This window comes from Panicum hallii, chromosome 2 (genome assembly GCF_002211085.1).
Source record: "Panicum hallii strain FIL2 chromosome 2, PHallii_v3.1, whole genome shotgun sequence".
Taxonomy (NCBI): Eukaryota; Viridiplantae; Streptophyta; class Magnoliopsida; order Poales; family Poaceae; genus Panicum; species Panicum hallii.
The window spans coordinates 45971125-45985587 of record NC_038043.1 but is presented as its reverse complement, the minus strand read 5'-3'; the positions used below and the strand labels follow the sequence as shown (position 1 = coordinate 45985587).

The 14463-nt window shown below is 49.2% G+C and overlaps 4 protein-coding genes across 6 annotated transcripts; 3 read left to right on the top strand and 1 right to left on the bottom strand.

Moving 5' to 3' along the window:
- The first annotated feature begins 214 nt into the window (after positions 1 to 214).
- On the top strand, positions 215 to 2240 carry LOC112879346 (plant UBX domain-containing protein 10-like). Its single transcript, XM_025943582.1, has 4 exons — positions 215 to 1145; positions 1332 to 1544; positions 1641 to 1820; positions 1900 to 2240. The coding sequence occupies exons 1-4, from the start codon at positions 579 to 581 to the stop codon at positions 2128 to 2130; spliced, it is 1191 nt and encodes a 396-aa protein (XP_025799367.1). The 5' UTR covers positions 215 to 578; the 3' UTR covers positions 2131 to 2240.
- A 223-nt stretch (positions 2241 to 2463) lies between these two features.
- Positions 2464 to 4319, top strand: LOC112879348. 3 transcript variants are annotated; one of them, XR_003226036.1, is made up of 6 exons: positions 2464 to 2770; positions 2867 to 2903; positions 3007 to 3128; positions 3246 to 3309; positions 4059 to 4124; positions 4227 to 4319. XR_003226036.1 is itself a non-coding variant. In XM_025943583.1 (5 exons), the coding sequence occupies exons 1-4, from the start codon at positions 2528 to 2530 to the stop codon at positions 3306 to 3308; spliced, it is 465 nt and encodes a 154-aa protein (XP_025799368.1). In that variant the 5' UTR covers positions 2466 to 2527; the 3' UTR covers position 3309; positions 3788 to 4011. The 3 variants fall into 3 exon arrangements, 1 of the variants encoding a protein (XP_025799368.1); XR_003226035.1 differs by having other exon boundaries at positions 4036 to 4124; XM_025943583.1 differs by lacking the exons at positions 4059 to 4124; positions 4227 to 4319 and adding an exon at positions 3788 to 4011 and having other exon boundaries at positions 2466 to 2770.
- A 4607-nt stretch (positions 4320 to 8926) lies between these two features.
- LOC112881514 (probable WRKY transcription factor 2) lies at positions 8927 to 12939 on the top strand. The gene is given in 8 exon segments (XM_025946247.1): positions 8927 to 9211; positions 9332 to 9428; positions 10112 to 10589; positions 11105 to 11275; positions 11457 to 11845; positions 11923 to 12120; positions 12220 to 12719; positions 12722 to 12939. Coding segments are annotated over 6 exon segments (1758 nt in total). The 5' UTR covers positions 8927 to 9211; positions 9332 to 9428; positions 10112 to 10133; the 3' UTR covers positions 12766 to 12939.
- A 174-nt stretch (positions 12940 to 13113) lies between these two features.
- On the bottom strand, positions 13114 to 14076 carry LOC112881515. The gene has a single exon (XM_025946248.1). It carries the CDS (start codon positions 14074 to 14076, stop codon positions 13492 to 13494), a length of 585 nt encoding a protein of 194 aa, XP_025802033.1. The 3' UTR covers positions 13114 to 13491.
- Positions 14077 to 14463: the final 387 nt, after the last annotated feature.

Genomic DNA, 14463 nt, shown 5'->3' with positions numbered 1-14463 from the left:
TGACCGAATGTAAAAATAACCTGTGCATTCCGCCTTTCCCTCCCAAAGAACAGACGAGTTGCAGGAACAACTTACCCAAGGTAAATTATGATACTTTCCTCTTGTTAACGATCAGAGAGTGTGTCCATGTACTTTCTTTGTTTCTATGGTGAGTCAAGAGTTCTCACCACTAAACAATTTTCTTTTAAAGGAAGAAAAACCAAAGGCACAAGCTCTGCCTGCAGTGGGCCAGAGGCGTCTGTAGCTAGCTTCTGGTACACTCAACTCCTTGCTCACCACACCACTGTTCCAAAGCAGAAACTCCCACACGTCTGGCAAGAACCCGATGTTCTTTGCATCAGAGAACAAGACGTAAAGCTCCCAAAGCATCCCGAATGCCCCCCTTTTTTTTTATTTCCTTGCTGCTTTGAGAAAAGCAAAGCATAATCCATTTCTTAACCCGGTGTCGTGGCTGCCGCCCACTCGAACCAGTTGCAAGAACAAATGCACACCAAGCAGATGCTTCCCCGGCATGAGCGCGCCACCTGACCGATCACAACCCCCGCGGAGGCCGGCGGACATCGCCGGAGAATCCAGCCATGTCCTCAGGTCCAGCGAGGGGGAGCAGCAGTAGCAGCGCGGGCGAGAGCCTCCGGAACTCATGCAACGACTTCGCCCGGACCCTGGCGCGGCTGCCGGCCAGCATCATGGAGGGCCTGTCGAGGTCGATCCCTCGCCGTCGGAGCCACCACCACCCGGTTCCCCACCGTCTCCAGCCACCGCCGCAAGCGCCTCCGCTCCTTCCTCCGCCGTTCGTCCCCGAGGAGCTCTTCTTCTTCAGCGTGTTCGAGCAGCAGTACGGCGCGCACCACCCGTTCTTCTACGGCTGCCGCTTCGCCGACGCCCTGAGGGCCGCGCGGAGGGAGGGCAAGCTAGTCTTCGTGTACCTCCACGACCCGGGCCACCCCTACACCGAGCCCTTCTGCCGGCGGACGCTCTGCAGCGACGTGGTGGTGGAGTTCCTCGACGCGAACTTCGTGTCCTGGGGAGCCGTCAGTGGCAGTGGGGAAGGGCCGGGCATGGTGGCGTCGCTGCAGCCCGGCAGCTTCCCCTTCTGCGCCGTCGTCGCTCCGGTCTCCGACGAAAGCATCGCAGTCCTACAACAGGTATAAAATCTCAGTACCGTCCCGTTCTGTCTTCCCTTATCGTTTGCAATACACATCTTCCACCATGATTTTGTTTTTTCCCTTTAAACATTTGCGAACTGAACCTTCTTTTCGAAAGAATTGCGAACTGAACCTGTTCACTAAGCAGTAAGCAGCATTGCCACACACCTTATGATCTCTGTGCAGGTGGAGGGGCCAGTGTCACAGTCAGAGCTGGTGGAGATCTTGCAGCGCACCATTGACGAGCAGGGTGCGGCTTTCCGAGCCTCCAGGCCTGACGAGCAGGCTGCAGCCGTCAGATCCGCCAGAACTGCAGAGGAAGAGGAGAGGAGGAGATCGGCTCTACGACTACGACAAGAGCAGGACGCAGCTTACCTCGAGTCGCTTCGGAGGGACCAGGTGGGTAGTCAACCATGCCAGGCCGAGGTCGATCATGCATAGTGCTCTGAACATCCATCCATCCCCGGATGAGCTTCTGAACTCTGTTGGTTGCAGGAGAAAGAAAGATCCCGCAAGAGTCTGCAAGAGGGAGCTGCAAAGCCGAGGGCAGGTATCCAGCTTCGCCCAAGACATCCTCCTGGCCAGGCAGCACGGCAACCTACCAAGCCGACTCAGATCAGAGCACCCCCTCAGAAGGAAACTGCCGCTTCACCAAGAACTGAACCTAATACCAAGGTAATATAGCCAGACCTTACTATGCTCGCAGATCCTCTGGCCTGTGCCGTCAGATATGAACTGTGGCGTTTTTCTGCAGATCATGATAAGGTTTCCCAACGGTGAGAGGAGGCTGCAGAGCTTCCGTCACACGGACACCATCAGGGATGTCTACAGGTATGTCGACTCCTTGGGCATACCAGGCATCGGAAGCTACCAGCTCGTGAGGAGCTACCCGAGGAAGACGTACGGTCAGCAGCAGCTGGGGATGACCCTCGGAGACGCAGGTTTCTACCCGAGTGTGACATTGTACATTGAGCAGCTTTCGTAAGCATGCTGACTTGCTGTAATCGTGACACTGTCATAAATTTCAAGTAAACAATGCGATGGAAAGATCTGGAGATATAAATGCCAAAAGTTCAGAAACTTACCCCTGTACATGTTTATTTTGCTTCTAGTATATACCCCGTAGTTTCTCTGAAGAAAAGTCGGGCGAGAATCCAGTAAAAACATAGTTACAACTTGGTTGGGCCAACGAAAGTCCAGCCCACATGCTTGCTCAAAAGCACGGCCCATCAACCACCAGTCCACCCCAACCTGGGCCAGCCCAATTTCGTAGACGTCAGCAATACTACTGGCCACTATTCCTTCTTTCCCCTCAGAGCAAAAAGAAGATAAGGAGGCCCACCGGGCAGCGACTGTTCTCCGCACCGGCAATCCCAACGGCCATGGCCTTCGCCGCCGTCCTCCGCGCCGGCCTCCTCGCGGTGCCCCTTCCGCTATCCGCCTCTTCGCCGCCGCCATTCTTCGCCACTTCGGACTACGCCCGTGTACCGCGCCTCACAGCAGCTGCACGCGCCGTACGGTACCGGCGACGGGGCCGGCCGAGCCGCGCGGCCGCGGCGATCACCGCGTCGCTCGACCTCACCGAGGACAACGTCAGGCTCGCCCTAGAAGAAGCCAAATCCGAGGCAAGGAAACTGAACTGCTTTCCTTTCTCCCCAGACCCCCATGGACATGCCGTTGCAGCCTCGAGCTAACGCCGTCGCTGGTCTTGTGCGCTTCAGCTTGGGCAGCTGTTCGACACGTCGGTGGGAATCACAGGTGAAGCGCTTATCCTACGCCGCAGCGCCAGCTGAATCAAGATCTTGTTTGCGATTGTGATTGTGACCTCACCTTTCGGTGAATATTTCGTTGGTGGTTGCAGGGCAAGTCGATCTCGCGGAGTTGGACGGGCCGTTCGTGAAGCTCCGGCTCAAGGGCAAGTTCTGGCACACCCGCTCCACCGTGGTCGCGAGGATCGGCAACTACCTCAAGAACCGCATCCCGGTGAGGGTTTCTCGATTCTGGAGTGCTCTTGCTCATGCTTCCGCGAGTGAGGGCCGGTGCTGGAGATGAGGAGAGTTTTAATTAATCTGGTGATCATGAGGTTATTTGTTTGGACAGGAAATATTGGAAGTGGAGATAGAGGACGAGAAACAATTGGATGATAGCCCGGCTGCTTTCTGAGGTATCAAATGATCACAATTAGTTCAATCTGTTATTTATCAGTATGTGCCAATTCAGGTTCTTGAAAAAGGAACACAAGTTTCAGTCTTCAGACATCAGATTTAGTCCTAGAAAAAGAGTATGAGGACTATTTTATAACACTTACAATGTTCAGGAAAAACGTATCTTAACCATTTTCCCCTGTTCTTGGAGGCTACCTTTCCTGCACAATTAATCTTGTAACGTCAAAACTACAAGTTGTAAACACATGAACTCTGCTTAATTCAAGCATCACTAGTGGCGCATGTGACAAGAACATTCACCATTGCCAATGTCGAAAACTGAATTTGCGAAAGTGAATTTGAAGAGCCAAATGTACTAGACCTGACTGTTGCAGTCTTTCTTTCATAGTCAGAGTTCCAGCTTCAGGGCTTTGCGGTTGCCTATATGGTTTGGTTTATACCAGCTACACATTGATTGCTGATATCCATTATTTGTAGGTGCTTGCAAAGAAGCAGCTGCATGGTATTGTTGCGGGGACCTACTTTTGGAGAAGTGTAGTGGTTTTTCTTTCTAGGATCATCATCTTGTGTCTGAAAAGGGTCAGCTATGATGCACTCCTGCCCTTGATTATATATTTAAGTCACCACTGTCTTGCAAACTAATGATGTGTTGAAGAATTTGTGCTCATCATATATCGTTTGAAATACTGTTTTCATCAGTACGGTCCTGTGTTGATTTTGTCCAGTGATGTCGGTAGACAATTGGCAGGACGAGAATATGCCCGCAAATATAGTCAACTCGAGCATTAGCAGACATTCATCGTCAATCGTCATGGTAATTCCGTTTTCATTCCTAATGACATCAATATGTGACATTTTGCTCTTCTGCACCTTGATTTTAAGCCTCTTCTGATCTTATTCCCTCCCACCTTTTCAGCACCTACTCCCTGTGTGTTCAGTATTTATGTATATGGATCCTTTCTGACCTACTATGCACACTCTTGAGAACACAATTGCAAATGTTTGCCCATTGTTTTAAGCACCAAAAAAAAATCTGCACTGGAAATCTCGGTTGCCACTTGGCTTGCCACGGTTCAGCATTCTTGTTAAATATCTAGGCATCGCAGTGGTCTATTTGAGGGGCAAAAAGTTACAACTCCTAGCCACTTTCTATTTCAGTTACTTGTGTTTTCTGAGAGAGACTGTTTATTCTGCTAGCCACGTTTAGTTCCTGGTTTGCATATAGTAACCAATGGGAAAGCAGCAGTTTGGTTCGGAGAAGTTGGAATCTGCTGCTATCAAGTACAGGCAGCTAGCAGAATAGTGTGTCCCCAGACCAGACTGATGAACTTTTACTTTCTGGCAATGGTGCTGCAGAGTGCCGAGCAGCGAGTACGCATTTCGGCGCCGAAGTGACACGTCCGGTGACGAGGCTGTGCCTGCTAGTGCTCACAAGAAACCAGAAATGCCCAAACAAATTTCAAATCTGCACGGATGATTGGGGCGACGTACGCCTAATCGAACTTCATCAATCAACATCTTGGACTGAACCTGCTCAGCAAGGATGCCGTACTCACTCTTTCCCCCCTTTGTGCGATGAACATCAGGAACTCGGGGGATGGTACCATAAAGTCTCCGTAACAAAAGCATTCTTTCTGAACAGCCCAGTCTCAATGAACAGTGAACTAGTGAACTCGAAAGCCTGAAGCCTCGGCTGCTGCCCTGATGTCCTGATCCGACTTCACTTCACCGCCATGGCACTGCAGTGCAGAGACTTCCTGCGATGCAACTCTGGCATCTCTGGGCCATGCAGACTGGGCTGCCTCTGCCTGAGACTGCGAGGTCCAACTCGCCATGATAGCTCTCGGGATCAATGATACCCCCCCCCCCCCCCCGGGGCACTGACTGCACTACTGGTGGCCGGACCTGTCCTGTCAGCAGCGGCGCGTCGCTGTGGTCCGGTCCAACGTTGCTGTGGTCCTCTCTCCGGCTCTCAACCAGGCCGCCAGTTCCAGAGCTCGATGATGCCTTGGGGTCACGGCTAATCATGCGGTTAGTGGTGTGTTCAGAGAAGGAATCTTCACCAAACTATCATTAGTTTCCTCTCTCTCTCTCTCCCCCCTTTTTTTTTAAGTTTAGTCGTGCGAGCCAGACCTCATCATTGAGCTGAATTCCTTGCACGGGGAGGAGAAGAAGAGGATCATTGCTGCGGTTGGGCTCTCCCTCTCGTCAGGTTGCCTCTGAATAATTCAGTGTAGGACTGCAGGTCCAGTGTGTACTACTAGTACTTGTTTACTCAGGCTAGGCTCGGACTGTCGGCCAGATTAGCGAGGATCCGGTTCCATGTCAGGCCAAAACGAAGCGCCGCGGGAATAATAACCAACGAAAGGCGCCGCGAGACGCGGCTTTGGTTGGTCCTCCTCGTTGGGTTGGATTGATGGAGAAGCCACAGCGAAGACTATTGTAAGATCAGGCAGCGTCGCTAATGGTGCCACTAGAGTAGGCTCTCGGTGTGGAACGGTCGTGCCTCAAGTCTCTGCTCGCGCATGCACGTGACACCACGTGAGGCGATCCTGCTCGCAACGCTTCCGCAGACCAGAGCAGGTTCAGGAGCTGCGAGTGGGTCATTTTGTTTTGAATATAATTTTTCACTGCTCTATGCATGATTGGGCTGAGGTCATCTCGGCCGTGCTCAGTTCCTGATTATCCTGTGATGTGAGATCATCTCCCTTTGACCAAAAGGAGGGTTAGTTTGCTTAATTGCTTCGGTGCATCATCGATCGCCTGCTTTTAGGGCGATGCATGTGGCTAAGCTAAGCGCGTCATCTTCGGCAGATACCGGAGTTGTCAGGGAGGAAGAAACGCAAGATAATGATCTTTATAGTCAATGGTTTAGTCATCGGCTAAGGTTTTTTTTCCCCCGTTAGAAGGTTTCTCCAGGTAATTGCGCCTGCCCCATGTGTGCGCTCTCCAATAGGACAGACCAGAGGGAACCGTCACATCAGGCGATCTCGTGACTTGCACAAGACCACTCGTATCATCCTTTATCAGAAAAACTCTGATTCAGAGTTGCAGATTACTGCCGCAGTATACACATGCGTGTGTATGGGGTCGAATGGATCGGAGGAGTATCCATGCCGCTTCAGACAAGGTCTCGGCAGGAAGTTCCTTCTCATTTCATTCCCCTGATGCGCGATACCTAAGAAAAATCTCAGAGAGCGTGGTCTTGCCCTTCCTAGGATCCATCGGATTGGCGCCTCCGAGGAGGATTAGACGTGGATTACAAGGCCCCAATTGTTTAGCTTTTTGTCGCTCGTGCGCCCGGATTCCGGGTCGCGATTCCGGCAAACCCTTGTTGCCTTGTGCAGGGCCGGGGGTGCGCGTCGATCGATTGGTGAAAGAAAGTGCCTGGTTACATCAGTGATCTGTCCTCCAGCTAGCGCCTGCGCCTCCATGGCTGGCGCCAAAATACTGCACGCCCACTACGACGTGTACTGCTTCCTCGTGCGATGCACCATGCTAATCCACGTCCCAACCACCACCCTATTGTCTAAACGGATTTTGCAGTATGGATAAACATGGTCAAACAGGAGGAGTAGTGCGCTGAAATTCCTCGCTGCTGTCTTTTTTTTTGAAAGACAATTCCTCGCTATTGTCACCCATTTGGTTATTATAACTAGTGTCGGATAAGAAATTTGTCGAATTTTAAGAGGTATACATAGTTTGAATTTGGACTGTTTGCTGTGATATTCCTGCGCAATTGAGCAAGCCCGAGGGGTTTCAAAATCATCAGCCGATACCCCAGTAGCACTTTTATCTTGTCAGTACGATTTATTCCCTTTGTGCTCTTTCTGAACCCCGAGTGACAGATGGGAACCCAGGTTCAGTTCAGTTGTGCGCAGTCAGATCACATGCGCCGCAGGCTTTGCGCTTTAACTTGCACCACGGTCACTCACTCGGTCAGAGACAAAAAGATTAGCCAGTCGAGCAAGGCTGCTGGGGACTGGCCGACTGTGCAGGAGGCAGCGCACTTTGCTTGGACATGGATAATTCCACGCTACAAGCTCAGGAAGTTCTGCTTCTGGTCTCGTGCTGGAGCTGCGCCCGGCGGTACTAGATGACATCTGATTCTGTCTCTCTCATTCGAAGTTTGGCAAATGACCTTTGGGCATACCGGCATAGGGCGGCATGTAACATGTTCGAATCCACTAGTGCTAAGAAAGAACTATGAAATTGTAGGTTGGTAACCTTCATTACAATGCTTGGGAAGCAATTGTAGTTTGTCCCAAGGAGATTCCTCCATGACTCGTAGAATTTTCGCAGGAGCATTATTAGATTTCTAACGATTAGTAAATGACTGAAACCTAGTTGGTAGGAAAGTATACGCTCATCTCCTACCACGAGAGTTAGGCTCGCTAAGTATTAATCTAATCTTTCCGATTCGGAAAAAGGATGTCTTCGTACATCTTTTCATTTCAGTGTTTGTCTTTCCAGAACATGACACCTACTCCCTGCTGCAAAAAAGTTGCTATTTCACACCAACCATGTACTCATGCCAAGAGGCATATTTTCCATACCAAGAGGGAGCGAGGGAGGCATGGACCCAAAGAAGGACTTTCCCCCACCTAATTTGCTGAAACTTGTCGCGGAATCACGAGGGCTCCTTTTGCATTTGGACAAACACACATATCTGAAAGGGACCTCCACATTCGCAAACATCACTATAACTTCACAAGAGGTTATTATTTGTCCTGCAGAGATAATTGAGCTTATTCTGGGCGCCACATGTTTTCATCCAAGCCAACAAAATACAGTTCCAATTTTTTGTGCAGTCAAATTTTACAGCTTCGCGTATGCTCGTAAAGAATTAGCATTGGGCACGCATTATTTGACAGGTTTAGAAATGATGTTGAGCGCTCCTTTGATATTTATTTACATTACGGAGCCATCAACACTGATGCTTCCAAAGTAATGCTAGTTAGATTTTAAATTATTTGCTAATTTTATCAGCGTACTTGATTGTTATTCCCTTTTTTATAAGAAACCGCGCACTTTTTCCTAAAAATATTCACACATTGTTAGTTACAATGATTCTTGAGATGTATTGAGTCAATTCCTAATGTTTTGTTATATTGATTTTGGGTTTTGGCTACCACGTACATCTGGCCAGTGACGGGAGCCCAGAGAATCTATTGAGGTGCTGGAATTGTGGGCAACGATGATGGTCAAGGTGAGTACGAGCTCGCAATGGGGATAAAAGTGAGGCAACAATGGTGGTCAAGGCCAATACGAGCTCACAGCTTGGACCAAAGTGAGCCAACGGTTGTATGGCCGCGAATAAATCCATGGTTTCGAGTCCTATGACTACTTTAAATGACGTGTACTGAAGAGAATGGTGTAGATTAAGTCGAAGGAAAAAAACAAACAAAAATAACCTCTACTGTACAAATTATAACTGCCGCAAAAAAAACTACGTGAACTGTTTCCAACTCCATGTTCCATCGAAAGATGAAAAGAAGAGGGAGAGAGTTGAAACTGAAGCCTTGTGGCTGCAGCAGTAGAAGGCTGTAGCCAGTAGAGGACAGCATTTTGCCATTTAGAGCCCCTCGCTGGCACAAGCACAAAGAATCCTCCGAGTCTCCCTTACCACCTCTTCCGGCCTCCTCGGTCAAACCGCCTTTCTCTCTCCTACTCTTCTCCCCCTCCCTCTCCGGCTCTCCCTCTCCCTCTCTAAAAAAAAAGTAGCGCCCGGAGAACCGAGAGGCTGCAGAAAGAGAGGCGGAAAGAGGCAGCAAAATCTCACTTTGTTGAGAATTCTTTCCTCTGTTCTTTTAGTGTTCTTGGTTGGTGGAATGGAAGCTCGGCATCCCCATTTGTGCCCCCGAGATCTTCGTCGTTCCCCTCGTGTGTAGCCTTTTGGAAGGTTGGTGAAAGTGCGAAGAACATCGATAAAGGGAACCCACAGAGTTTGGTCCCAATTTTTAGTTCTTCGTGTTCTTGCAGGAGGAATTTCGGCTCACATGATCCGTGTCTGTTCGTGACGGTACTCCAGTCCGCCCACCCTGCTGCTGCTTCGCTTTTGGGGAGAGAAGAGGAAGCAAATCATTTTGTTTCGGAGACGTTGTCCACCACAGTTCAGGTGCCAGTTGGAATTCCATTCCTGCCTTTTATTTTGCTGATTGTGCTCTTTTCTTGTATCTATATTTCTGATGAAGGCGGCTAGGTTGGCATCGAGTATTTGCGTGTTTCAGAGTTATTGATGTTTGATGAGATCGTTTTGGGATCGTAAAGTTTGCGTCTTTGGATTTTATTTGTTTGTCATTTCAATTTTCGTCTCTCCAGGTCGCATCGAAATTGCATCTGTTTTGATTCAGTTGCGGGGATCGAGTGCTTTGTTGGGGAAAGTTTGCAGCTTTGTTTGCAATTTGCTTGCTTGAGCGGTAGATTGGATTCTCCATTCTGTATGGCAATATATGTTTGGGGCCAAAATTTGCTGGAAAATTTGTAAAGTGTGCCGTTTGTTCTAGTTGATTTTTCAACTGTTCGACTCCCGTGTTTGACTTTTGTCATCTCTACAAATTGTTGTGCTATTTAGTTGGTCTGTGTACTAGTAGTCTAGTACTACTCGCCATATATGATTTAATTCGTTCACGTGCTCTGCCTTTTGGCTTATTTCTTCGGCCATATGATCCTGACTGGTTTTCAACATTTTTCTTTTCTGCCTATATAAAGAGCGGAAGGAAAAAAAAACTTTTGCTCAATTCCACTATCAAGCAATCTGATATTGCAACAGGACTAATGTGTACATAACAATTATTTCAGTTGAGATAGATTACTGACAAGCATGGCCGGCACTGGCAACCATGGATCCCTCATGGAGGAATGGTTGCCGCCCCCCACACCAAGCCCAAGAACACTCATGTCAAGCTTCCTGAATGAAGAATTCAGCTCTGGTCCATTCTCTAATCTTTTCAGTGAACATGGCACCAACAAGCCTCATGATCAATGCGAAAAGAGCAGAGAACTTGTGAGTTTGAGCGAGGAGGTGCCTGCTCAAGCTGTCAAAGACAGATTTCAAAAGGGTTTTTCCCTGGAGCCAAATTTGTTCAGTGCTACTCAGAAATCAAACTCACATGGTGGTTTGGCGGAGCGCAGGGCTGCAAGAGCAGGTTTCAGTGTTCCAAAAATTGATACTTCTCGAGTTGGTTCATCTGCAGTTATTCGGTCACCCGTGTCAATTCCACCTGGTCTTAGTCCAACTACACTTCTTGAGTCACCTGTTTTTCTTTACAATAAGATGGTATGCGATATTTCCTTTATTGGTTTGCTTGTGCTCTCAGGATTTATATATTAGATTATTAATCTAGGTTGCAATAAGTAATAATTGAAGTTAGCATTTAAGACTTGCATATTGCAGTTTTCAGACATGGGTTTTGTACAGTATATAAGAACATTGATTGGTGTCTACTGTGTAGAACATGGTTTTGTGCAAGTATGCTTCTGCATGTGGCTACAACACTGATTGCTGCCTACTGTGCAAAAACATCGGTTATACTAGAAATACTGAAATAGATCTCTGATCGGTGTCTTAGAAGCTTGGCTTCTGTTTTGATTCTATACCTGCTAATTTTAGATCAACTACTGGCAACCTCATACCTTTGCTTGCCCTGTTATGCTTGCATGTTTTGTTTTTTGAAACGAACCGGGTAGGAGAGCTGCTGATTATATTAAAAAGAAGAATACGTCCAGACTGCTAAGATGTTTTTGTTTTGGTCACCATGTGAATTTAGCTGAATTTGTTATGGTCAATTGCAGGCACAGCCTTCTCCAACTACTGGCACATTGCCATTTTTGATGGCAACGAGTGATAAGTCAACAATATCACCAGCTGCTAAGATAACTGAAGATTCTACATTTGATAATGATGTTTTTTCTTTCCAACCACACTTGGGTTCTAAACAACCAAGCTTCTCTACCGCAGAAAAGGTTATTTTCTTGACTTTCGATGTCCACTATCAGCATTTCCCCTCCTTTTGCCTTGTAATGTTATGGTACTATTTGGCGTCCTTTTGTTGCCAACCTCACCACCAATATCTCCTTTTTTTGTTTCTTTAAATAAAAATACCCTTTTATTAGTTCATGCACCTGAAAAAGCTTTGCTTTACAGAACTACGGTACTTATCATCAAAACCAGTCCTTGTCGAATATTCATCAGCAGGAATCCAGTCTTCAGTCAAGCTTTCCTGCAGTTAAGGATAACACTAATGCAACAATTGTTAAAGCGAAGGCATCTGACTCCATGTTTGACAATAGTCACTATTCAGCTGACCGAAAGCAAGATGATGGGACAAACCAAAATGTGCAAGGCGAAGGTGTTGAGGCTAGAACAGCTGCTTGTGTTCCTGTATCAACTCATGGTGATGCATCTCTAATGGGCTCTCAAGATGCAGTTGATGTCTCATCAACGCTGTCTAACGAGGAGGATGAGAGGGCAACACATGGCACCGTTTCTTTAGAATGTGAGGGTGATGAGGATGAGACTGAATCTAAAAGAAGGTTAATATTATCCACCACTTAACTACATAACACAGCCTGCAGGCAGTTATATTAAGCTCACTGATGCTCTTTTTCAGGAAGCTGGATGCTTTAGGGACTTCTACTATTACTACTGCTGTTGCCACCAGTACCATCGACATGGGAGCTGCAGCCTCTAGAGCTGTCCGGGAGCCTAGGGTGGTTGTTCAGACCACAAGCGAGGTTGACATCCTTGACGATGGGTATCGGTGGCGCAAGTATGGTCAGAAGGTCGTTAAAGGCAATCCGAATCCAAGGTCACACTTTCACTACCATTTCTTACGCTAATGGACCGTGTATGCGGTATCGTTCATCCCCTGAAATTAGTAACATCATTTCATTTAATTTGTCTGCAGGAGCTACTACAAATGTACGCACCCTGGCTGTTCAGTGCGCAAGCATGTGGAAAGAGCATCCCATGATCTGAAATCAGTCATCACAACATATGAGGGAAAGCACAACCATGAAGTTCCGGCAGCCAAAAACAGCGGGCAAGCCGGTTCTAGTTCTGCCGGCACTACATCTGCCTCACAAGGTAGTAGCTCTCACCGTAGTCATGAACCAGCACAAGCCAGCTTTGCTCATTTTGGTGCTAGCCCTCCTTTTGGTTCCTTTGGCCATTTGGGACCAGCAACGGGCAGTTTCCGCTTCGGGATGGTTCCACCGGGCATGGCGATTCCGATGCCCTCTCTAGGATCTCTTGCTCCAACAAAGATGGTTGGAAATTCACCAGCTATGCAGGGGTACCCAGGCCTCATGATGCCAGCAGAACCGAAGGCAGAACCAGTGTCGCAACCGGGCTTCCCAACAGCAAATGCAGCCCCATCAGCTTACCAACAGATGATGAGCAGGCCTCCTTTTGGTCATCAGATGTAAATAATAGGAAAGAGGAAAAGGGATAGATTTGCTTCAGCTTGTATACATGATAGTGACGCTGCAACATTGCTTTGTTCTAGTTTTTTCCCCATCCTGGTGCGCATTTCTTTCAAGCAAAGAATGCTGAGGATAGTATCTTATGGGTCATGTAATCGTCGATGGAAATTGGAAATGAATCAATCAAAACTTCTGGTTGTGAATGCTATCCGCTCAAAATTGTGATGTCATTCTTTTCTAAGATGATGGGGTTGTGTGGTCAGACTTAGTTGAAGCGCCTGAAACAGCAAAGAAAAATTGTGCATACAACAAATCAGGTGCCGGCGTGCCGCTGGTTTTGAAGGCAGTTCTGTTTGGATCTGGCAGGCTGGTCGTCATTCTGATATCAGGAAAGACCTTGTTCCTGGAAGTCTAGAACTACTGAAGCCTGCCTGAAGACTGTGTTGTCTCCTTGGGGGCACAAATCAGAAGTAAACCTGGGGTCTCGCAAGTCGCACGGCTGCTCGCTTAGGATAACGGCGACGGCGTGCACGTGTGCAAGCGCCGCCCATTTTGAGCGCGCCGGCTACCACGAGGTGGACTTCCAAGTTCCAACAGCCATGCATGCGTACACAAAGAACTGAAAGCAATTGAGGAATCTATCTCCAGCTAGTTGTAACTAAACTCGAGTTAACAGCAGCTAATGTTGCCGTCCATTCTGTATTGTCTGAGCTGTAAACTGGAGTTAATTGGCGGCGCCATGCCGTACTTTCGGCTCAGTACGCTGGGGCCCTCGTCACGGAACCGTCGAACACGACGACCTCGTCGCCGGTGGCCACGCCGTGCCACTCGAAGGAGCGCGCCTCGTCCATCACGCTCTGCCGGTGTATGAAGAAGTAGGCGCCGTCGCCCGGCAGCGGGAACCGGGCCCCGCGCGCGCGCTCCAGCTCCGCCCGTAGCGCCGACACCGCGGCGCGCGCGGCCACGGCCACCTCCATGCGCCCCGCGCCGCACCGCGACACCACGGTCACCCGCAGCAGCGGCGCGCGCGCGGCGCCCTCCTCGCCCCGACTCTTGCTCGCCGGTCTGCTCCGCTTCACCCGCTGCGGCTGCAGTCGCGGCCCGTCGGGGACGAGGGCGACGTGGATGACGGAGCCTTCCACGATGCCGTGCCGCTCGATGCCGCCGCCGCCGTAGACGTCGTCCGCGAGCACGTCGCCGTTGTGGAGGAGCGAAATGGAGGCGGCGGGCCAGCCCCGGCGGCTCTGGAGCTTCTCCTTGATGTCCTGCACGGTGTCGAAGAAGCCCACCTCCATCTCGAAGGGCTCCGCCTCCCCTGAGCACACGAAGCTCACGTCCATGTCCAGCTAGGTTCCTATCCTAGTAGCAGCAGGCTAGCCGCGGCCAAGGAGATGGCACGGCATATATGCCATTGCCTCGGGCGGAATGCAGTATGTGTGAACCATGGATCCGTCTGCTCTCTCTGTTGGTTACCCACAAGAATTTCCAGTGAGCAATGATCGCTGAGCCGCCATTGGCCATTGGCCTTCAGATTGTATTCGTGAACGGACTGCTCCTGCAGATGCCATGCAAAATGAGGCGACTGTGACACTGTCCTCACATACCCTCACAGAATGGGCATGGCTCAGGCTGCTGCAGCGCTGCTACAGCAGTACCGTACTCCAATGCAGGAAGAAGCTGCCCTTCTTCTTTTTTTGTTTAGTGGATCCAGCCACCAGAGTCTGGAA